Here is a 26,349-nt window from a genome sequence, read left to right on the forward strand (position 1 = left end):
GTAAAGCATAAATGGTATTTGCAATAAAAATAAAGCTTTGCTCAGTAGTTCGGATAGATATGTCTGCCATTCAAGTGTTCATCTTGACTTGGAAATAGTTTCATGTTCATGATAATTTCCAAATGAGTTTTGAAAAAGATTTTAATGATCATTGTAAAATAAAAAGTTGTTGGAGCTTTTAATTTTTCTATGATTAAATCTTTGTGGTTCCAGGCTGGTACAGAAAGCAATTGAGATTATTGCTCTGCAAATGTGATTATCAGTGATTGTATTTCACAGTTTGAAATAATTTATTTTTGTTTCTTTTTTTATACTTGTTTCAATATATTTATCATTATCATTTACAATAAACTTAAATCAGATGTTGAAACTAGAAATATTCATTTGAAACTTTACAATACAATTTTTTTATCAAAGCGTTTAATACGCATTAAATACCAAGCAAGATCAGTGTGATTTCTGATTTTCCAACCAAATATTTTGGGGTCAGTCATAATATTACTGTAATCGGCATCGTATCTCAAGGGCATGGAGTGCAAATTACTGATTTTGTTTTCTTGAAAAAATATCTATGGCCGATTAGGCGCCGTACAGCCAGAAGTGTAGTTTGCCGACAATAAAATTACTGCGAACAGCCTGTAGCATTGACCAAGAGAAGTTTCGTTTCTGGTCCACTGCACAGTAAAGCCGTGTCATTATTGTAGGTTTTTTCAATTCATATACGATGATTATGAAGCAATGAGAGAGATGTGGAATGCGATGATGAAGTGAAATTTGAGCATGGCATGTGTTTGTTTTTTGTATGGGTGGCGAAGATTCCTACAGTCAAGTGTTAAAATAATGCAGAATAAGAAATAATGTTATTTTCTCCTCAGACAGAATACATATATAATAACAGCACTTCATTTGTTCTTCATGATTCTATTTTCATCATTTAAAAAAGAACTTGTCATAGTAAATGTTAACTATACCCTAAAGTGTCTTTTTGTTAATTATCAAGAAAATATGAAATATATTTAAACAACACACTGCCTTTTTAAAAACCTTTCTAAATTTTACTTTAAAATAAAACAATTCTGTAGAAGTTTTGTACCCATTTTGTTAAAAAAAATATCTTACTCAACTTTATTTCATGCCAGATTTAATTTACCCAGATCCTCCATATTTGTAAACTGTTAATTGTTCCCATTTCAGACAACAAACCTCTGAACCTTCACATTAATGGACACACGAAGGACATTAGCAACAGGTTCTCCAATGGCAAGAGTGATGAGGATGAAGATGATGACGACAGGCTATCTGACGAAAGAGATGATGGTATGTATCACTTAATTTTTTATCAAGTGACAGTTGTCAGAAAAATATCTTATAATACAGAATACATTGTTATGTCTTTATCTTTTTTTTTTCACATATTATTGCGTTCTAAGTTTTCTGATCAAATACTGATTAGTAATATTATTGAACCCTTTTAATCCTCACAAATTGATCATATTCAATTTAGGAAGTAGAATTTTTGTAATAAATGTATTAGAAACTAGTGATATTTTGACTTGATCTTAACAAATCAGAAAATTGGAAATTATAATTGGAAATCAGAGATCCATAATTCAGACAGGGGGAAAAATAGTTATAAGTTTATCCAGTCTTAACCATTAATATGTCAAACATTTCCAAAAAAATTCATGAAAAACCATATTCAATATATCTCCTTAGAAACAACAGGTCCCGTACTTAATTGTGCCAGTGTTGTGATGATGAAGTCGTTGGGAAATCAACAGACAATTTCCATTACTTTGTCTCTTTCTGTCTCCCTCTGTCTCCCTTTTGTTATGTCAATCAGGCAGATTAGATATCGTAGTGTGTTTGAAATGGTCATTACCGCCCACTACCCAAGAGATTTGCAACATTAGTTATCTCCCTTGGCAAGTCCTCCTGTAGATGGCATATATATACAAACATATACTTACAATTTTTACAGTAATCTCTGATTTTCGTTAAGGATATAAACTTTTGAGACAAGGAGAATGCACTAGCATCAACCTGGAGCTGGCATGTTCTATGATCTCAGTTTCTTATAAATAAACTATAAGGACAACTGCTTTTCTGATTAAAGCACCAAACACAAGTCTTCTCCTTATTACAAATTTTATTGAAAAAGGAAAATTAAGCATTTCATTTCTCTGTGGTTAGTAGTGTAGTAGCACAGTGGGACAGACTTGTAATGGGCACCCAGATTAGTCCCTATATCAGTTCAGCACATCTGGCAGTTTATGTGTACCAGCTTGAAAAAGCTCCTGCTCTGTCATAAGTTGTAATTGTCGTCAATTTGTAACTTAATTTTCATGGCTGATGTTGTTTTCTTTGATTAAAGATGGCCAGGTTGTTTGCCTTTGTACTTCTTTAGTTTTAATGTCCGCTATGTTATTCCATGTTCCTGTTTTAGTCCACACTCCAAACTCCAGGCATGGTGATTGAAGTCTAGTTTGGTTATTTTCATTACTCTTCCATTATTTTCTTTATGACTAATAAGCTGGAATCATTTTCATGTTGAGTATTAAATAATCATGATCTGAAATTCAGTTCTGTTCTTGGAGAGAATTAATATCTGAATCAGTCAGTGTTAATTATATTGTGAGTCAATTCATCTGGTTCATTAATTTCTATATGAAATTAGTAGGATCATTATTAATCAGACTTATGAGTCAAAACATCATTTCTACCTCAACAGGTTTATTAATTACAAATCAATTATAGATTATGAGTTTCAATATCTTGTTTGATACTGTCAGTTCAGACTGTTCTGTTGATGTTGATTAATATTGTTATATGTTATGAATATAACACATACCCTTGGTTGTATGTAAAACATGTTACATTAGCATATTGACATCAACACATTTCCTTGAAAATCTATATCTGGAAACCAAATGTTCATTACAGTAAGAGAAAAAAGAATTAAAAGTGAAAAGCAAAACTAATTTAAATAGTTTGTTGAAAGAGAGAGTTGGATACTTATTTATCAATCAGCTGATAATTGAAAAACAGGGTGATTTTATATAAGTACAAATATTTTCTTGCTGAAAATAAAAAAAAATCATTATATAGATATTAATCATTTGATTAATTTTTTTATTGTTCGGCAATTATCTTGTTATTTGCTGTCTGTTGTATGAACTGAGATTTTTATTTTGTACAGACTGTAAAGATAGCAATATCATGGAAATACTAGTAACATGTACTCTACCTTAACAAGACTTAGATGATCAAAGTGCAATATCAAGTCTCTATTCTGGACTCTGTTGAACTAATAAAAAAAGACCTGTCACGTTTAATGTTGCTTTTCCCTTGTCATCAAAAAAGAGCTAATATGAATGAAGATTCTTGTAAATTTGTTAAAACAATGGAAGAATTATTCTGTTAGAGGAGAAAGCATCCTGATGATCTCAGCTGGAAATTCAATTTCAGACGACATTTCTGTGGGACTCTTATAACCGCCTAATGTCCCGAAAATTGTCTCAGCAATGTGACGGCAAATTTGATAATTCCAGATTGGTTGTAATAATGCATTCGGTAATGGGGAGAGAAGCCGCAGGATCCTGGAGAAGTATAAAGATACTGTCCTAGCGGGATGAATAATAAATGTACAATTAATGTATTGTAGTGGCAAACACAATATGACAACTATTTTATGAGCTGCAATTACAACCTTCAGATTTTCTTCTCAGATATTTTTTATTTTTTAGGTCCTAAATTGTTTTTAAAAAAAAGTTTTAAAAAACGTAAATATATTACAGTGAGGATAAAGTGAACATATTCTCATTTTGTCTAGACAAGATATGTTTTTCCTGGATTTTGATTTTACTTTTAAGTCATTGGACGCCAGATCAATATCAGCTTTTTAGAACTTAATTATTTAGTACCATGGAACAGGCAAAGGTATATGTTACCTGTATCAAAGTGGGTTGTTTACCATATTCTTTGGTTTCTGAAAAATCAAACATCTTACTTTGCTTATTATTATGAACTTGATCAGTGATTACAATTCCTCCAGGTAAGCATTTGCTCTGAAAGTTTTGTTTTCAGTAGAAATAAAAAAAAAATGATCTGAAATGTTTGAAGTGTGTCTTTCAGTTGTAGCCTTGGCTAGCCAAAGATTGCTGTAAAGTGTTAATGGCTATGGTTATTAGTCTCAAGTGCTTTCTCGTCTTAGTCTTTTAGATTTTTATTGGAACTCTTTTGTATTCGGAAAGTAGAATATACCTGTTGGCAGGGAGATATGAGGATGATGATTGATCTTGTCTTAGATGGAATACAAGTCCATTAACAAACAAGTACTTTTTTCAATACTCATTAAATTTGTCATTTTTATCCTAGTCAACCAAACGTTAATAACCACTTTATTCCATCCTACTTAAACAGAACTAAAATGGATTCTTTAATCAATATGATCAGGATTGTTCTATTTTGACACTGGGGTTTGAGGTTCGCAATTTTCTATATCTCTACAAAAGATATCTACATAGAAATCTTACTTGTACTTATACCATTTGTTTCAATAATTAATTGTTTGTTGACATCTTGCTTTGTCATTCAACTAATGGTGAATGTTGAGTCTTACATCACAGCATTGTTGGACTAAAAACTTTCCATTGTTGTCTGACAATGAAGGGAGATCAGAGAATTTTAAAAAGGTGGCTGCCAACTTACAAAGTCAATTGTACTTGAATAGTTAAACAGTAAATTGCTGCCTTTGGAATACAGGCATCAGATAAGTACCAGCTGAATTATTAACTATTTCACATAAAAACAAGCTCTCTTGGGTGGTATAATGACTTGGATGAAATATTTTAAGTATAGATCATCATGCCAGTTAATATTTTGTACCCAAGCGCGTCAACCTATCCCATTCATGTCTTTTGTAACAAATATGAAAATTTAATGACTTGGTCTGTTCCGAGTTGAATCTTCATGCCATTTCCTTTCACTTTGCTTTTCCCCCTTTCACGGCTGCCAGGAAGGAAGGTCACTTTGGTAACCATGTTAATTGCTAGAAAGAATTGTAAGACATCTGTAGCAGTATGTATGTATCATATTGTCAATTTAACAGATGTCTGTATTAGTGGTGTATTCCACCTGATGCTGGCCTGATAATTCTCTTACCAAAATTGATGACAGCCATAGTTTATCTCCTGACAACTTGGTGCCAAGAAAATACCAGATAATACAACATTTACAGTTTTCTATGAAATGAAAACTACATGTGTGTAATGTTGGTGAAAACAACAATGAAATGCACCAAACCTGTAAAAATCTGTTTTCTATCTGTTTCTCCTTATTTGAATATCATGCGTATCGCGTACATCAGGAGATGATAACTTCATGCTAACGATACATAAATCCATTATTCTGAAGACCTGCCGAGAAATTATTACGGATTCCTAGTGTCTCAACTCTTGAGGAAACAAATTTTACAGTTTAATATACATTTTATTGCCAGTAGTCTGCATCCAGTCTTTCAAACGTGCATAGGTTTGAATATATTATAAGTGTATTTTGAGTTTAAATTTGTGGTATTTTTATAGGCAAGATAATCACAACCTTCATATCCTAGCGGCGGAGAAGATAGAAAAAATAAACACCAGAACACCACAATATATTTTGAATTGATGTAATGATCCTTGGGGTTAAAGGGCAGCTAATCATTAAGCTGTGCAAGTCAACATTTATCATTTCCATTGATATGTTATAGATTTACTCAATAAATGAGGTGGGGTAATTACAGTGAAAGATTTGCCAGGGTGTTTGGCAGTGGGGGTTTACCCCAGGGTGTAGGGAGTGCCGGAGATGTTTATGGGGGTGGATTTTTATGTCTAGCTCACTTCTTGTTTTAATATAATTTACATCCTCCTAGAAAGATAACCAATAGTTACATCTTATGTCAAGTTTCTTAGCAGATCTGGAATTTATTGCACAGATCTAGGATAAAAATGCATTAACATTAGAATATCTGACTGGATGCTGAGAACTTGGCAATATTTTTTCTTTTTTTCTTTAAATGTTATAGCCCGTCCATTACATTTGATGGCTTTTGAGTATTTTTTATAAAGAATATGAAATGATATTTATTTATGGTGTAACAACCAATTATACGTCCACATTGATATGAAGATAATTTAAATTTGAAAGTCAGCATGGATTGAAATTAACTAGATATCATTTCAGAACTTCAAAGAATTTAAGCCGATTCATTTGGATTAGAGTTTCACAGTGAATACCTAAACCAACATTTACCCGAACAGATGCGTGGTCTGATTAAAAAAAAAAACATTTAAAAGTGTTTAAAAAACAAAATCACATTCATATATAATTTCCTAAATGTTATTCCTCATATCTAGTCAGAGTCTTAGAGTGCTTATATAATAACTGTAAACTCCACATTTAGAAGATTTTAGGGAGACTCTTAATCCTTAATTTACATTAATGTGATTTAAACATTAAGGAAATGATTTTCTGTCTGCAGACTTGGATGACAGCATGGACCCTAGTGAGTCGGGCAACAACAGTGATATTGGGGAAAAGCATACAGCCCCTCCCACCACCTTCCCTACAGAACTCCTCAATGGGGAAACACCCTCCATCTCCTCAATAGAAACCCTCCTCCTCAACATCCAAGGACTCCTCAAGGTTGCAGCAGAAAACGCCCGCCACCATGAAAGGCAGCTTAGCTACGAAAAAGGTATTTATGCTTATGCAGAAAACATACAATAAACACTTGATACCCAATACAGGAAATCAATAACAATATATATATTTGTTGTCTTTATGTAATACTCTCTATCTCTCTATATACATCAACAGTAAAACCTCCAGTTATTCTATTTTCTGTTTTACATTAATACCATCTAAAGTACATTTTTTTTTCTACATACTTGTACAATGTCAAGAAAGTACAGCTTTTATCTGCCAGAGGAGCTTTACGTAATCATTAGAATTCAGTTCCTTCAATTGTGACCATTTCTTGTGTTAATTAAGCTAAGTCAGTTAACCTGTCTTGAAATGCAGTAGGATTTTTATTCACGGTGCCAATGGCATAATCCTTTTAGCTCTGGTTGAATCTTGGTTGGTATATATCATTCTTTGAGGGACACACTGAAATGAATTAGAACTGTACAAATTATATAAAAAAAAAGTAGAATTTTAATTAAATTTACGAAGTCCATGAAAGTCTAAAACAAGTCCAGAAGCTAGAAATACGCATATGCCGTTACAGTATCACTGAAATCATGCTTTCAGTACAAATGGATAATATTAATTTAAATGCATTTTCGAAATTAAGCACAACCATCCATGTAAAGTGCAGAATCATTTTGACATTTTTTAGATCATGAAATGTAATTTCAGATTTTTTTTGTTCTGTCTCTCCATAGTAACAGGATTATAGAAAACTAATTACACTGAATATACCATCTCGTACCAAATCTGCAGATGTGTTTTTAACATTTTCATTTGCTTTAAGGCAAACAATCTCTTCACAGAGACTTTCTTTTCTGTGTGATGTTAAAGTTTTAAGTTTGGTCAATCCCAGAAACATTGTTGATCAGTCAGAAGGCAATCATGTGTTAGTGAGTACATTCATCACTTCATCAGAGAACAAATCTTTAGTAATTATTAAACTTACTACAGTCAAACACGAAATTTAAACATAACAGCATACTTTTTACCTTAAAGGTAGGTTTTATTGTCCCATCAGACCACGTAATGTTACTTCGAGCTCTTAAGTTATGAATAAGTGGCCAATTGGATAGCTATAATTTCCTGAATTTTTGAATTAGTTTCTTAACAAATATTTTTTTATCTGTTCTTTGTTGATCAATTTGCTTGCTACGGTGGTATATTGTATGAATGCCCTCATTCCTTAATTAGATTGCAGTGTGTAGATTGATGAATTACTTACTATGTGAATGCATGTGTAAACTGTATTTCATCTGAAAAGTGCATTTCTCTCTAATGAAATATTTGCCTTATTTTTCGAGAAAAAAAAATACAAAATTCTTGAACCATGTTAATACAAATTAAAATAAGATACTATATTCCTCAAAAATTATGATGCTTCCATTCCAGTTTGATATCACTATGATCTAAACTCTCATTCATGCCATTTTTACACATTTACTACAAGGGAGTCAACTTTTTTTATGAATGGAACATGTTTTTTAACCCAGATTGACCCCATAGCACATGGGAATGATATATTGACAAGTATATATCACTAGGCACTTGAGCAGGCCTTATCACAGGGGGATTGGGTAGCTTACGTAGAGTAGGGCTGCACTTGCATTTCAAACAGGGACAGTATGCCCTGCTTCCACTGACCTTTACTCTTGCTATCAATGTGTGTGTCATAAAATGCATTGAAACAAGATCAGGAATATTTCTTCCTTATGATCCAGAGGTCATTAGTGCAATAATTCCGATTGCGGTTCACGGTTGATTGACTCAGCACTTGCTCACCCACCTATCATTTTCATTCATCCAAATTATGCGACTTTTGTTCAAAACATTTTCAGGTATTATCACTGACTAGGGTATCATGGTGGAATATGAATCAGGTTTCCAATATTTTATTCCCAAGAACATTATGCGCTCTGGTGAAGTCCTAAAAACATGTCTGTATGACTTGTAGACAAATACTCAATAGGGATCATTACGTGTAGTGGTAGCCCTGTTATTTAAACATCCATAATTCACCATTTAGATTTGTCATGGAACAAGATCTAAGAAATCAGAACTAAGTGAGGATTAAATGAATGCGGATTGATATTTCTTGCTTATTCTACCTGTTTGATTCCGCTTCTCTTTAAATATGATTATCTGTTTCGTATGCTGCCAACATCTTGTATAAAATATGGATATTGATCTTCTTAATGGGTAAGAAAGAGCATAGAACAACGAGGTATGTAGGCTGAGAAAGCTGTCATCAAAAGATAGGACATAGTCATATGATAACAGTTTTGATGTTAAAATTACATGTCGCTGGCGCGTCGACCAATATTACCAACAGATGATGTCATTATGGGAGCTGAAGATAAAACTCTAATTTTTCTCTTTCGTACATAGAAAAATCAATACTTATTGATATTGGTTGAATAGAGGAAAAGTCATAAAATCTGGTGTGAACAAGAGAGTCCAATAAAATAGCAAAGTCAATGTTTTATGCTCTCCAAGCACAATGACAGTGTATAGAAAATTAATGCTGAAACAAATGTAAAATATTTTTTAACTGGCCTGCAATTTTAATGAAATTTTCATCTGTTCATTTTTGTGAGTAACGTATTCTGAGGACTGGTAGAGCTGTATCAGTGGACATCAGAACATCTGTAGTTCCCTTTATTGCCTGTAATTACAGGGAGCAGTCAACTAAAAAGAAAAAAAAATATATCCATGTATATACTGTGTACACCTGTACCACCCCTAACTTATCAATCCCAGTAAACCATTGTAAACAACCAAACCATGATGGGAACAGATGAAATCAAACATTTATAAGATGGGTCATATTTCATTAAAATGTTTTGAAGAAAGAATGGGAAACTGCCATCATATAGCTGAATTCTAACAAGGGTTATAATAACAAGGATATTTAATTGACTATGTTACCTCTTATAACCTTTATATATCCTAATACCTCCAGCCACCCGGACCAGATAGTCTGTTTTGATTCTTGATATCCCCCTCAGGTCTCTGCGGGACAGACTTTTGACTTTTGACTAGCTCCCTTGGGTTCGACTAGACCACATCTAAGTCTGTTTTAATTCTGACAAGTCCCTCTAATTTCACCAGGCCTTGTAGACTATTGTGACTCTGACAAGTCTCTCTAGTCTCACCAGGCCTTGTAGACTATTGTGACTCTGACAAGTCCCTCTAGTCTCACCAGGCCTTGTAGACTATTGTGAGTCTGACAAGTCCCTCTAGTCTCACCAGGCCTTGCAGACTATTGTGACTCTGACAAGTCCCCCCATCTCCAGGACAGATAGTCTATTTCGAATTTGACTAGCCCCCATAAAGTCTCAACAGACCAGATAGTGGTCTGTTATGGCTCTGAATAATACCTTTGGGTCACATCTCTCTAAGCCACATTGTTTATTGTGATTTTGACTTGATTCTGACCAGCCCTCTTGAGTCTCACAAAGCCAGGTAGTGATCTATTTTGTCTTTGAATAGCCCCCTGGGGTTTTCTCCAGCCAGATAGTCTATTGTGATTCTAACTAGCCCTCTAAAGTCTCACCAGACCAAAGTCTCTATTTTGACTCTGACAAGCCTCCATGAGTTCCTCCAGGTCAGATTGTCTATTTTTACTTTTACTCGTCCCTTAGTTGGGGTTCTCCTTGACCATATAGTCTATTGCAACTCATTTCTTCCTCAGTCCCATATGTTTACCATTGAGACATCTAAATACAGAATTTCTCTCTTTTCTTTAAAAGAAGAAATACTTAAATGAATTTTAAGGCTGATTGATAAGACAAACATTTACAGTAGCATTATTATGGGTGAAAAACTTATTGATTCACCTGTTTTTTTAAGAAATTCCAATGTAATAGCCCTGATAATGTCACACCAAGGTCACCTAAAATGCCTGTTAACATGGGAGGTGAAGTTACAATGGTTTTGAGTAGATTTAAACATTCGCCCATTCATTTGAATTTTGATCAGTCAGAAAATACCTGTGAGCAGCAACAATTGCTTAACTATTTCTCTGTAAGTTTGGGTAGATGAAGTAAAAGATTGACATTTAATCTGTGTGCATCTATGTCAAAAAACAGATCCATTTATAGAGAATTGTCCAAGCCAATAGCAATTTTTTTAGCCTATGCACAGTAATCGTTGGAATATAACATATTTAGACATGTTATCTTGAAACAATGAATCGCTCAGCTATAAGTAATGTGCCTGATTCTGATCAAACGTGTTATGGTATTTGCTGCAAACCATGTTTCAATCAATTTTGTGCTTCAAGTAATTTGAAAAATATCCGATGCAAGAAAAGTTTTTTTCTAGAATTAATTGTATTATTTCTTGTTCCCAGGGTATGCTTAAAAACAACCAGTCCATTGAAATTTGATGAATATAATAAATCCTTGCAGAAGTTAATACATCAAGGAAGAAATCACTATCGATTAGTACAGTGCAGACTCCCACAGAAGTTTAATAATGTAGATTTTGTATAACTTTTTCTAGGAAATTACAAAATTTAATAATTTACATTTTTTTACTCAGTACTCAAAAGGTTATGTAATAACCTGATGTTTGTGGTGAGCATGACTTTGAATGTGTTCATTATAGCCTTCAACTGATGATATTCCATCCTGCACATTTATCAGTTACATCTGGATATGCTATCCATAAAAAGTAGAAAAAGGAGCATGTAACTTGTCATAAACGATATTTCAAAACGAGCTAAGTCGTCAGACCTACATCAGGTAATCAGTTACCACCTTTAAGAAATTGTACATCTTAGAACGGTTTTGATCGACTTCACCTGTGTAATGAAACAAATAGATACTAATGTATGTCAATAACGTTTTTTTCAAATGTTTCTTATTTTCTGATGAAAGTAATTTGTAATTGATGTTGAGGCCGACCGACAAGGAGAGGTACATATTCAGAAAGATAATTGATTCTTACATGTGTTGGTATTTTATGAGCTGAAGACAGAATAAATCGGATGTACAAAGGAAACATTAATTTTGTTTACTTTTATTGCAACGTGTCTTATATTATGCATTTTAACATTCTATTAGAATGTTTTTTATAAAATTACATATGTAGTAATTGTGTTCTTTCAATCTTTATATTCAGGAGAAAATAAATTGAATAATAAAATGTCTTTAGATCTTTCCCATTAGCTTTTAGGTCTCAGATTTTATTTGTGGTAAAGAAAAGGATTTAAATGTGAAAAGTATGGAAAGTGATAAAATTGATGGTCATTTAACTACATGTAATCATTTATTTTCTATCATCAAACATTGTCTATTATTTATAATTATAAAAATCTTCCTTCATAGAAATGCCTTTTTGGTTTTATCAGTGATCTATGGTTACAAAAAAACCCCTCAATTTTATCAATATTTAAAATATGTGTACTGTAATCTTTATTTTTCATACCGTAAATATTTTTTTCAAATTACAAGAAAAGGTCAATTTTCCCATTTTTCATTTTGTATTGCTTATAGTAGGGGTATTGAGTTTTGTTTCATTTTGTGTGTGTTTTTCTTTAAATGATATATTTAGCTACATTACAAATAATAAAGATGATAAGACAGTTTTTACCAGCTGAATTTTGTGTTACTAGGATATGCTATATTTTTGGCTAAATCATTGAATGTGATAAATATTTTCATATAGCTTTTTTGGAAAATGTGTATTCAGAATTAACAAATTTATCAAGGTAGGTATGAGGTTGCTGATAGTGAAATTAACATATTCACGAAAGATTGGTGTTGAAAGTGAATAGCAAAAGATTTATAAATATGTATAACTCACAGGAGACAATCCCATCAGATAAACACACTATAAAGAAAAGTAGGTGAATTTTGACCCAGTCTACGATAAGCTGTGAAACATTAAGCATGATTCTACATTGTTTGTACCATCGTAGTTAAGACTATTAGAATCAGATACACTCCCGATTGGGATCGGCCCAGCAAACTTTTGGTGGAAATGGCAATTATCAAACAGGTCCCAAAAATATGGAAAGTTGCTGTGATGTTCACATTTCACTTGGGACTGGTGTACTAAAAGATGGGAACAAAGAGGAATGCTACACAATCCAAAAAAATAAATCAAGATATGTGTTGACGTTAAAATGTATACGAGGAAACCAACAGACATCTAATTACTTAAAAAGAAAGAAGGAGGTAGTCGAGAAATATAAAGCTAATCTTTATATCTTGAGATAGGACCACCTAGATTTCCTTATAGTCTATATAGGCTGGATATAAGCCTTTCATATGTTGATTATTAAATCAATTTTACAGATTCTGTACGACTGGGTCTTTATATTATATCACACAAGTTTGTAGATAAATTTTATTCTTTCCACAGAGTTACAATCAAACATAAGACTGTTTTACCACAAACAGTCAGTTGGTCAGGGTTTACTTTCTATAAAGGATTTTGGTTGGATAAAATACTTGTGTGGATCAAGAGGAAATGTAGGAAGATAATCCCAACATTCTTGATTGAAATACTTTTAAAGAATTCTTATATTTGATATTTCCATGGCAGACAGGATGGATCGGTCTTATCATTTTGGGAATGGCATGAAAGTTTTGTGTTAGTTGATGAAAGTTTTTTTTTAATCAATGTTTTAGGGAGATGAAAACCAAATATCCTTTTCAAATAGAAAACCTTATGACTTACAACAGATCATAGATGGATATATTTGACTTACTTAAGAGATCATAGATGAATACAATATTGTGAGCCTTGCCCATCATCACCTAGATACAAATCTGAAAGCTCTAATCGTCAGGATTTCTCCTTTAACATATTTATATATAATTAATCGTTGGAATGTATGCTTTTTTAATTTGGTTTGATCCTTGTATCTTTGTTACTACAACCACTTTCCTTATTAGACTTTTATGGAGGTGAATTTTTACTTCTGACTCTTGTAAATTCAAGGCACGAGGAATAGACACAAATATTAATACATAGGGGGCAAGATTGGGCAGTGCAGACAGCTGTAGAAAATACTAATTAGAAGTGGCAACATAATAACATTTTCTCTATTATTTCAAAGTCAATGGAAGTAAGTAAGACCAAATATGGAAAATTTCAGCTTTAAATGTGGATTTGTAGGAGTGGCACCATTATCTTTGCAAGCTTCCCTGCACCTTACACAAGGAAATGATTCAATTGTGTTTTACACATTTCAAGAATTCCACTAAGACCTTTAAGGCTCATTAAATTTCAACTGTATTGGCCCTGAGTGTATTATTAACCTACCTGTAATCTGGCCTGTACATTTTGTTTACCTGTACAGGTGTCAGGTTACACTTTACTTCATGCATCAGTGTTACCAACCCTCCTTATTTCTATTCTTAGACTGATCTTTGTCAATAACAAATTTAACATGTAATTTAGGGATTAAAATGTTGTACAGTCTGGACATGCAAGAGTCATCTCCCCTTTCTGTAGAATGTAAGATTACATTTTATTTCTCAGAAAGCATTATACAGATAGTCAAGATCGTAAGCACTGAATGTTTATGTGTAGCCTGCACCTGTATGAAACACAATAAATTGTGTGCTATATATAATATACAACATAATTTATGAAGTTATCAGATTTCTAGATCAGTTATGTGAATATTGTGAAGCTAGAGAGTTGTCTCCCTCATATCTTGCCCCAGGAAACAATCATTTGGATACATTTATATGTGTAACCAGCAGTTTTCACCTTTTACAGTGGCAATGTCAGAAAACATAGCTAGTGTTGAGCCAACAACTGTACTGCAGGTGCATGTTTCATATTTTTATATCACCACAACGGCCGAGATATCAAGTTTAATCTCCTCAGATTTTGGTCAATTTAGAGTTGTCTGCTTTTGAATGAATCAGTAGGCAGGATCACTGTGTGTTGAGCTGTGCGGGAGCTAAGGCTACAGGTGCATGTTTATGTTGTCTCTCCTGTTAAAGGGGAAGCTGAGGAGAGGCGGTTGTATTGATTAGAGGGAGCCCAGCAGCTGTAGCTGAGGAGGATATTGTGATTTCTGTAATATGAGAACCTATTAACACTTGTCCCTATCTTCAGGGTAGTTTTTATAGAATAACTGCTGGAAATTGTTATATTTTTATGCTAGATTTTCTTGTCTAAATTGCACGCCCCATCCATTTACATTTGAATAAATACAGAAAACTATATAAACAATAATGTACTTTAAATGGGGAATTTTTGGAATGATAAAATATTTTGCTGGTGCAGTATCAGCATTATTGCAATGAAAACCACATGAAGTCCATAATTTCCAGAATGAAATGGAATCCTGATTGTGTGATAAATAAAATGTACCCCTCCCTACGGCAATTGTAATAATATAATATCATGTATAATGCAGACCACATTCAAAATGACATTAGACATATTACTGCCTTCATCACATCAGATTCGGGTCAGGATACGAGCTCTGCTATAGATGACCTCCATTACCAAAGTAAATGAAAATGACAAAGTGAAACAGATTTACTGTTACCTCAATGCAATAATATTGTCTGCTCATTTCATTCGCTGTAATGAAAATCATTTTCTGAATTCTCTGAGGATTGCCACAACTACATTTCCTAATAGGTTTTACTATTGTCACAACAGAAAAAGACCAACCTGGGCTGTAACTGAGGTACTTAGTAACATGGAGCGTCAAAGATAAAGAAAATAAATATTTTCTATACCAAAATTGATTTGGAATGCCAGGAAATTAACATCCTCAGAGGACGGCATAGTCATAAACAGATATGAAATATCAAGAATGAAACTGGTTTTATTAAAATGAAAATATTATACAGGTCATCATGTTATTTACTTTAATGGAAAATGGAAATGAACAAAGAAATTTAGATGGTAATCCCCTAAATCCTGTGTCTAGAGACCAGACAATGGTATTGATACTGTTGGGGATGACTAAAGATGATTAATGAATTCCAGACATCATTTCTGTATGTATAGCGGGCAGAATGCCTAGTTGTAGGTATAGTCCTAACAGATAATGACAGAATCTGTATGTTAAAGATTATTACCTGAAATGGCAGATGAAACGCAAAATAATCTTTAATACATTACATTTTCTGTGTTTACTGGCAGAGTTAAATGATATTTGATAACATAGAAAGCTTGAAATTGTGTTATTGAATGAATGAAAAACTGGAAATTGGAAATGGGTATTATGATATATGAAAGATTAAATACGGCAACAAAGATAGCAAATACTATCCCATTTCTGGCTTGTTAGATAAGGATGCAAACCTGATTATCTATCACTGCATAACAAAAAAATAATGACAATATTTTGAATTAGTGATAAAACTGGAATATATACGTAATTCCACAGACCTGTTCACCTCCACGTTCCCATCATAAAACCTAATTCTGGGCTCTGACAGATATTTTTAAGTAAATATAGAAGAGAATGTGGTTTAATAGAGTTTCTTTATTGGAATGGGGAAAATGAGAAAATTTTGATTTCAGAATTTTTAAAGTAAAATCAAGATATTTAAAAATTAAAATTTTTCATTATTACAAATGGATATGGTTTAGATTTAATGTTTAATTAATGTGGAATATCCACAATACTTTCTCACACAGGGCCAGGCTATGAATACAAACAGTAGAACTGTATACAAAGTATATATATAACAATATTGTCTATGAATGGATATGATTGTAAATAAATTTAGCAATTAATCATTATATTGCTTTCTTCATTGAAATATTTCCCAGACATTCTTAAAATTTCTTGAAAGTTAGTTCATTGTGCTAAAAAGTCAAATATTTCATTGTCTAATGAATTGTGTACTAAAAAGTCAAATATTTCATTGTCTTATAAATTAACATTATATCTACATAATTACTGTCTCAATTTAGAAAATACTACTATATCATGTGAACAACCTAAAATATATGATATTCTATGCATTATTAGATATTACATATTTTATACATGTGCCTCCGAAGTCCCCCTGATAGATAATTAACAGTTTTTACTTTTCAATTAAAAGTTGAATCAATACCGTTGAAGCTACAACAGAGATTAGTGGTAGTAGTATCATTTCTTCTACAGTCTCAAAGCGGATTGGACCACTTTTTACTCTGTCATTAAAGACAAATCATCCATATTGCAGGAGGATTTTTCCCCTGATATGATCCTATTCTTGTCTTGGCATCACTCCGATCTCGATCTGTCACAATATATAATTTATGACAAGGATTCACCCAGATATGGGGAGATCTCTCTCCTACAATTTTTTATTTCTCTTCACCCTTGCGATAGACTGCATGGCAGACTCACGACCTATGGAAATAGACAATATTAAAATATCCATTATTTGAAATGAATCTAGTCAAGAGTTGTCTGTACATAATTATAGGACACTGAAATCGTGATTTATCCATGATTAATACTCCACTGCCAGAGAAACCCATTAGCAATAAACTAAAAACTCTTTAAACAAAAAATTCCCTTTTACTACCAGCAAAACAATTTCTATATCTGTTCTTCAAATATTTCTCATTGTTTTCAAAAGAGAAAATTAATTTCATTAACCATACAACTTGCAACACAAAGAGATCTTGTTATTTTAGTTGATATTTACATCTCTAACAAATTATTCACTAATTGGTCAGTTGTAATTGGATAGTCTGCGTAAGAACATAAAAACTACACTGAGTTCTATGGGGAATCAATATCGCTAGCGTTGCCACTCTGCCAGTTCTAGAAAATGTAAACACTCGAGATCTCAGATTAGTGGAATTATATCCGTAATCATTGCTAACAAACCAGTGTCAATAAGACACAATGTAATACGGGAACGAAAATATGATAGCTTGCTATCTATAAATAGTCTGTTATAAATTATCATAAAGAAGCTACTTAACAGTATGAATGGGTACATTTTCTTGTTTTCTATATTTCAATCTGGTGACAAAGTTTTACCACATGGTTTGTACCTAAACATATGCCTGGTAGATATAATAAGCAGTCAGTCGCAGAATTTTAGTAAACAAATTGAAAATGTCACAAGACGCCTACGAGGAACATAAAACTGGCACCAAAGTTGTTTTGATAATTACAATTTTCTGCATGTGTGGAAATGTGTAATCGTGGTTGTGTGCATCAGGCCATGTTAAACATTTCACTCAGATCACCATCGTTGATTACACCACTGAACGGGTATCCTGTTCCGCTAAACTTATAATTTATGACTGTAGAAACAAACAGATATGTATACAATGGTAAATACAGTGGCTTACCTGCATAGCAAGGTAAACAAGTTCCCCACAAGGCCACACCTGGCTAGGCCTACCTTAGGTACCCACCACCTCCACTCATGTAGACCACACCTAGTTAGGCCTACCTTAGCTTCCTGTAATATCTTCATACTTAGACCACAATAAGTTAGGCCTACTCTAACTACATACCACCTCCCCATAATAAGGACACTCCTGCATAGCCCTACCTTAGCTGCCCCACAAGGTTCCTGTACTCAGGCCACACCTACCTAAGCCTACCTTTGAAATTGCCCTGGCTACCCACAATTTCCCCATTTTCCCATTAGGCTATACCTAGTTTGACCTTATACTGCCTACCCACAACCTCCCCATAAGGCTACACCTATTTTGACCTTATAGTGCCTACCCACAACCCCTCCACGAAGCTACACCTAGTTTGACCTTATACTGCCTACCCACAACCTCCTCATGAGGCTACACCTATTTTGACCTTATACTGCCTACCCACAACCCCTCCATGAGGCTTCACCTGGTTTGATATTACCCTGTCTACACAACCTCCCCATGAGGCCATTAATATAAGCTTATATCAAGCTTGCATTAATCTTTTAAACTTTACATAGTTGGATCCCAAAATTGCTCTTTTACCTTGTCTGATTGTAAAATGACCTGACTTCAAGTATTATCAATAAAACTTCAACAAAAAATCAATAAAGATTATGATTCAAACACACAGACAATAAGCTTTATAATGACAATGATTGCCTTGACAATAAGCTTTATAATGACCATGATTGCCTTGACAATAAGCTTTATAATGACCATGATTGCCTTGACCAGTGCAACAGCAGTTCTCATGACCATATTTTGTATGATGGAAATATGTCAGTGAATATTAGGGAAGTTTCCTAAATTATTGTTTTTAGTAGGAAGCCAACCCTTGGGTTAATTTGAAATTCTATCTGCTTGTCATCTAATTATACAGAGGAGAAAAAAATCTTGTCAACATTGAAAAAAAAAAGTTACCCAGACATTGGTTGATTTGTGAGTGGAGTGCTGTTATGTCCACGATTGGCAATCCCAGTCTAGATAATGGCCATGATACAGACAAACGTATGGAGAAAAAGGAATTTGTCATAAAGAGTATTTAATTATTTGATTGATTACAGAGAGCCTGACAGGCGTGATGGGTCAACGTCAGTGTGCAATGTATCATTTCCGTATCTTATGGAAGTGATTTGGAATATATATCACTTTTGTGACACATCCAGGGATATGGATATAAAAACCCAATGCGTTCTGTAGTGTTTTTTGTAGACACTAATGCCTGTATAATATCATGTAATAATGCCCAAGCTCCGACTATCATGATAGATAGGTATTCACACACCTTATTTTTTATACCAGTGTCTGACTAGGGCTTTTCACTACAATTTCTTATTTTGTTCCACCATTGGTCTGTAATTTCATTTATCTTTGGTCATGCTTGGGGAAAATACTGTTCATACTTTTCAACTACATCTTGTTCATACTTTTCAACTACAAGCTTAAATATATAATCATTTTTGATAAACTATGACTTTTCTGTAATTCTTGCATGATTTTTGTCAGGATTTATACTTCTTTGAAGCACAATGGAATTGGGTTTTTTTCTTGTCTTGTCTTGACAATTGGAAACAGAGGTAGTCAGGTGGGAACACCATAAGTCCAAACCAATCTAACAGCCTCTCCATATCAGTTGATGATCGTTTAACCAGAGAGGTTGAAAATAAAAAACGATATAAAACTAGACAGAACAAGATCAATTTTTTTCCTTCCATCACCTTTCAATCAGCAATGTCTGGGAGGAGGTAATATCACCATTGTCCTGACACCCAAGTGTACAAAAACGCTAAAACACGCGGGAGAATTTGACACATTAAAGTGAGCATATTCTTAAATCATAGCCTTGCCTTGGTTAACGTCAAAATCATGACAATTTGTGTAGCAGGAATTGCTGTTCATTGGTGAATATTACCATGGTTAATGTTGTCTGTGTGTTCACTTTGAAGTGAAAAATCTGAAAAAAATATGGGGTATATCATGTTCTTCTATTTAGAGATAATGATTAAATTTACAAGATTCTCCAAACTGACAGATTTTTATCTTTCTTGAGTGTCTGTAGGAACTTTTTACTGTAATTCAGCTTGTGTGGATAACTGTAATATGGTTGGTAGGTTTTATGAAATGATAGGTTTTCCAGCACAATCAGATTCACACTTTATACGGACTATATTTCTACATATCAAAATGGTAAACAGTTGCCTATTACCATAAATGCATTCAGAGGTTAGCAGATGGAAATACTGTTGTTGGATCATTAGTGTAAATATTCTGTTGCATGTGGAAATCACCTTTGTTGAATAAAGGTATTGACCAGTTATAAAATGGCCTGATAGTACATGTTTTTACCTGTAATCGCCACATACTCTTAGATATTCATAAACATAAGGAAAACTTGAATATCTCATTTTATGACTACCTAGCTATTCAGGTGTGTAAATTTGAATGCGATTAATGCACTAATAATACTGTTATGAAGATCTTGATGGTTACGGTACAAATATGTAACGGCGACATGACAACAGAATGGCTGCATGAATATTTCAAATTTAATATTATGTACAGTTATACATTAAACACCCATCAACGAAGAGGAAGACGTGTACCTCAAATGCAGTGTATTTACCTGTAGTGTTTTCAATGAACATAACACCTGTTTGGAATTTAAATATTCATGTATCGGGAAAGATAGCTATTTGTGAAGCATCGGTAATACCGGAGCAATACTAGTCTGCGGTGAAGATAATTGCTTGTATCTCAAGCATAGAACATTTTATTGCTGTTTTTATGATAGCGAGCTTTTAGAAATTCAAATGAATAATATAAATGTTCATAAGTATTCTTTTTGAACAATGATAAGCTACTTGTACACAGAATTTTATGATGTTTTCCGAGAAGGATGATAATCATTAGAATTATCATATTTAGATCAAGTGGATATGGTGCTTATAAATTTATGTCCTCAAAATTAGATACCAAAATTGATTGTTCTAAATGGAGGTTGAGTAATCAGCAATGAATTCATTTCATTATTCATATGTAATGACTACTTATTAAAGGTAACAGAAGGCGTGAAATCAATTTGAAATTCACTTTACATGGAGGTTTATAGTTCATGTGGGCTAACACAGACCTGATCACACCTGGGATCAACCACCCAAGTAGAAGTGACATGTAGTTGTTGTATTTTGTAACCAGATTATCCATTCTGTTATGTTTATCTATAGTCTGGATGTGAGAAGCTGAGGTATCAAATGTTATAACGGGGTCTCATGATAGTAACCAACTTGGGCATCACAAAATCTCCTGAACCAGAGGGTATGATAGAATCCTTTGAACCAGGGCATGATAGCATCACTTTGATCAAGAGCATCATAGCAGTATCTAAACTAGGACATATTGAAATCTTCTGATAGTATCCCCTGAATGAGTGTTTCTCCTTAACCAAGGCTAGATAGAATCTCCTGAACCAGTTATAGGGCATCTTATTATTCCCTGAACCAAGACATTGTAGTATCCTCTAACTCAAAACATGATGACATCCCCTGAGCCAGGGTATGATATCTCCTCAATGTATCTGTGTATCGCCTGAACTAGCTCATAGTAGGCATCTAGCATCAACATTTGAACCTATTGGGATAACAGAGATTAAACTCCATCATATTCCTTTAGGTCTTTAACAATACTACTTTATATACATACATACAGTTGTATATTGCACCTGTATCTATGGGAGATATTAGCTTTTTATACTGCTTGCAAGGAGGACAAAAATACAAAATTTCAAGGCCAGGATGACTAAACTATGTAACTGATTTGTCATGTAATATAGTATTTCACTTGCTGAAGGCATTTAGAAATGCATTTAAACGTACATTAACTGATGAATCTCTTTTCATATGAATTCATCCATAACATGGATGGAATATGTATGTACTTGGATGTTGTGCTACAGCTCTCCTTTCTTCTGCATTGTTAGAAATTCATGGTGACATAAAGTTTTTACCTTCACCAGTGACTCTGCTGTTTAGTTTCTTACCATCACACTTATACTGTGTTTTAGATGATTCTCAAACTCAATGTAAGTTATCTGCATATGATAACAATGTATACTTTGATTATAGATTGTAGATATCACTTAGAGCAACAGTTTTCATTTTCTTCAAAATCTTGCGTAATTTAATTGTGCTTACAGTGATCTCCCCTTGTTTTTACAGCTGAGCTGAAGATGGAGCTGATCAGAGAGAAAGAAGTTCGTGAGAGTCTGGAGAAACAGCTGTCTGCTGAACAGAGAAGCAAAGGTAAGCAACATAAAAAATGTTCTAGGTCATATCACTGTCTATACAGAGAAATTGAAATTTTTTTTTCCTTTAAGAAATATCTAATCTTAAAATATGCTACACTGTGAAACTCCTCTCCAATGGAACAAGTACAGAAACTGTCTAAACTTGAAAATGTATATGTTTCTTTACTAGTTATGCTTCTGAAGAGGATAAAGAAGGAGAAGAAGATCCGAAGGAAACTTCAGGAACAACAGCTGATGGACATGTCACTTGAGCAGCAGATAAAACCCTCACACAGCCCCAACACGGCCAGTGTACCAAGTCCCGACTCTGTAAAAAACAACAATGGTGAGTGGAATTCTCCCTCTGATCATCACCACTCTCAAGCATCTCCATCCCAAGCCAGAGCGACCTCATCCCTGTTCTTAAACCTCATCAACTTCCCTACATTCAACTGGAAGCATAATCCCTACAGTCCATTCCTTCCTTAAACTTGACCAGAATTTACATTATGGGTTATAGGTTCAGAGCAGGATATATCATCATCACTCTCAGGTGTAGATACTTTTTACCATCCTCAACCAGTCATATTCCAACATAAGTCATTTACCCAGGTATTCTCCATTAAGTACACTAGTGTCAACAAAGAACTATGTCTCTTTCGAACCTCATTTCTTCTCCCTAAACCGTGATGTCAACCTACTTCTGAGGACATTATAGCCCTCACTGAATTAGATACCTCATCCAAACCTCATACTGAGTTCCTTTCTCATGAATCATTTTTTAATCCCTTATGATTGACTTAATTTGTGAACTGTTTCAGAATCTGCAAGTGAAAAAGAAGTTGAGAAGGAGATACCTAATGAGGCTATGGACAGGCGAATGAGCTGTAGTACAGGTCAGTTCAAGGTCAAAACATTAGCTATTTGATTGTCATTAGTAGAAAACCCTATCTACGAGAAATCTAAAAAATTACATTTTCGTCTAAGTACAGTTAAGACTAAAGGAAGAACATGCTGAGAGATACTTACATAATGGAAGGTGCTTGAGTATTTTATCTTCATCAATATTACTCCAATCTATACATTCACAAAAGAATTATATATTCTGTTTCTCATGACTTCAAGGAAGCATTGTATTCCTTTTAAATTAGATTAATGATGGTCCAGAGTAATTTACTATTCTGTAACTTTTCATTTCCAGAATCCCAAGAACGCCCAAGCCACCTGTTTGAGAACTACCTTTCACACAGCAGCAATAACACCAGTAGGTTTCCATACTTACCGATGGTGAAGGATGTACAATAGGCCTGTGGCCCCAACAGACCTCCATACTTTTTATCTTACCATATTGGAATAAATGATCTCAGACGCATAGATGAGTGGGAAGATGTGAAGAAAGAATGAATTTTAATGTTGTAAGGGATCTAAAAATCTGCCACAGTAAAACAAATGTCTTGAAATGAAACATTGAAGACAAAGATTGTGTTCCAGTCTATCGAAGAACTTGATGTGGAAAGTTTAAGCCAATTCATTGTCTGTTGATATGACATCTGTTGGCTTTATTAAGGATATACATTATTAGGGATTCAAAGACACAAAAAATCAAAACCTTGAACAAGAATTCAAGGGGAAGTTTGATTGGACAATTCAAAACCATTTTAACCATTCAGAATCCTTGACAGAAATACAGGTACAGATATAAAAATCCTGATTGATCAGTCAGTTCATTGTGTAACATGTTTTAGTTAAAAATAAATCAAAGTGTTTATATGTTAAGTTAAATATATTTGATCTAGGAGATTTTTCTACTCAATTAGTTACTATTCATCAGTGTATCTTCTGTTGTTGTAAAACTATACATGTGCTTGTTACATGATGAAGAATTGCTCTCCCCAATATCAGTGGATTGAAATACAACATTGAATATTTATGGGTGTACATATATGTATAGTGATATTTTTTCACAACTAAATGTTTATTCTTTGTGCCATTTTGTGTTGGAAAATCCAATGGTGTTGAAATTATTTTACATCCTGTTTCTTTTACTGAAATTGCAATATATCAAAATTCATTTGAATAACTAAACATATATGGGACTTATCAATTCTGGTAAATTAAAACTCTAAATAAGGAATTAATAGTGATAGTTTTCCCTGTTTGTTTCACAGAAGATAACTGAAGTTTAAAAACATGGATATTTATATATCTGATATTTCAATACAAGGAGTTTTTATAGAATTGTTCATTTTATTGATAAGATGAGTTGTAATGAATATTTTGTAATGAAATAAATTTAAAGTATAGGTGTCAGGTAATTATCCATGTGCTATAAGTGTCGTTTTTTAGTGTGTAGAACTCCAAAGTGTTTCACACCTGCCATTTATACCCTATTCCCATATCTCAAGTAAGCAAATGTTATGTGATATAATTATTATATGCTATGGTTATTCTTTATACCAAGAGAGATGATAGGAAAAAGAAATGTAACATGTTAGAAAACAGTTTGAATTTGTTGTCTCAAGGCACATGTGTAGTCGTTTATTGCATTTTAAATATTCATGGCTCATGTTTAGCTTCTCATTGGTTCGTTTGTTGTCCTTGGATATATTTCAGAATAGATTGTCTTATTGAATTATTTTTAATGACTTTGTTATGAATATTCATTTAAGATGCTTTTGTTGAATATTGACTTATGAATATTCATTAAGAAGCTTTATGAATAATGATTAAAATGGATGTCAATCTCCAATGCTAGGACAAGGTTGCCATGGAGAATTGTACAATTTAGTAAAATTACTCTGATATCGCTTATGAAACTGGACAAAACATTTCAGATGGGCTCAGCTAGAACAAATCCTGGGTTGTAAAAAATACTTAATCATATTTTTAGCATGCTTAAGTCTGGGTTCAATTTAGAGCATTCATGAAAAACTCCAAATATTAAATAAACCTGATCTGAATACTTTATCAAGCTAAGACTTTGTAGTGATGTCCCATAGTATTCATTCATCAGGTAGGAATTTTTGACAGGGTAATATTTTTTTTTATGGCAATATTTTCCTTCTCCCTAAAATTGAACTCTTAAAAAAACCTGCAATATATTACACCTTTTAAACTTTTTTATCTGTTCACCGATGTTTTTCATCTGTTCTCCAAATTTTGATTTATGTCAATGTTGATGCAGACAATAGTCTTTGTTTTGTTTGTTTCAAACATATGTTATGATCTTGATAATTGTTGTTTACTTATGTGCATTTATTGTTCTTATTGATAAATTTATATCAGGACCTTCATTGATCTTGATTGACAATTTGTGCCATTCACACATAGCCAAGGACCTTGGAGGACAGGAGATATCACACATGTGTTAAGCCAAGGACCTTGGAGGACAGGAGATATCACACATGTGTTAAGCCAAGGACCTTGGAGGACAGGAGATATCACACATGTGTTAAACCAAGGACTTTGGAGGACAGGAGATATCACACATGTGCTATAACACTCCATATTTCCTCTGCTATCTGTCCCCCCCCCCATCCTCTCATACCACAAACATACATATTTTACTTTTTGTAAATGCAATTAATTTCAGTGCAATAAAGCAATGATATGTCTACTTCTGTTAAACCTGACTGTTGGTCAGAGCCTGGTGATAACTAAGACTTGTAGGCATTGGTGTGGCCTATGTTAAAGCTGACTGCCTAGTCCCTTTTCCAACACCATATCTGACCTGTCCAAGTCTTAGACAATAACACAGGATCATCCTGGTGTGTTTCATTTGAACCTCTTTCTGCTGAAACACACATTCTGAAGTACATATATGATACTCTTATTTTAAGAATATGGAGAAAAACTTCGGTTGCCATGGAACATTGTAATAATTACAAGGACAAATTTGAAAAAAAAAAAAATAAAAAAAAAATAGTAAACTTGAAAGATGTTGATTAAGCATATGA

At 33.5% G+C, this 26,349-nt stretch overlaps 1 protein-coding gene across 2 annotated transcripts in view; it reads left to right on the forward strand.

Annotated features, from left to right (window-relative positions):
* LOC132545593 (dachshund homolog 1-like) overlaps positions 1-24,484 on the forward strand; it is a 90,456-nt gene extending 65,972 nt beyond the window's left edge. For both annotated transcript variants that reach the window (XM_060209285.1, XM_060209286.1), the window contains exons 5-10: positions 1,195-1,317; positions 6,524-6,739; positions 22,326-22,409; positions 22,584-22,739; positions 23,215-23,289; positions 23,595-24,484. In XM_060209285.1, the coding sequence (XP_060065268.1) occupies positions 1,195-1,317; positions 6,524-6,739; positions 22,326-22,409; positions 22,584-22,739; positions 23,215-23,289; positions 23,595-23,698 (758 nt within the window). In that variant the 3' untranslated portion in view covers positions 23,699-24,484. The remainder of the gene's footprint in view (positions 1-1,194; positions 1,318-6,523; positions 6,740-22,325; positions 22,410-22,583; positions 22,740-23,214; positions 23,290-23,594) is intronic.
* Positions 24,485-26,349: the final 1,865 nt, after the last annotated feature.

The sequence above is a fragment of the Ylistrum balloti genome, unplaced genomic scaffold, assembly GCF_031769215.1.
Source record: "Ylistrum balloti isolate Yb309-2 unplaced genomic scaffold, AGI_CSIRO_Ybal_v1 Utg369850, whole genome shotgun sequence".
NCBI lineage: Eukaryota > Metazoa > Mollusca > Bivalvia > Pectinida > Pectinidae > Ylistrum > Ylistrum balloti.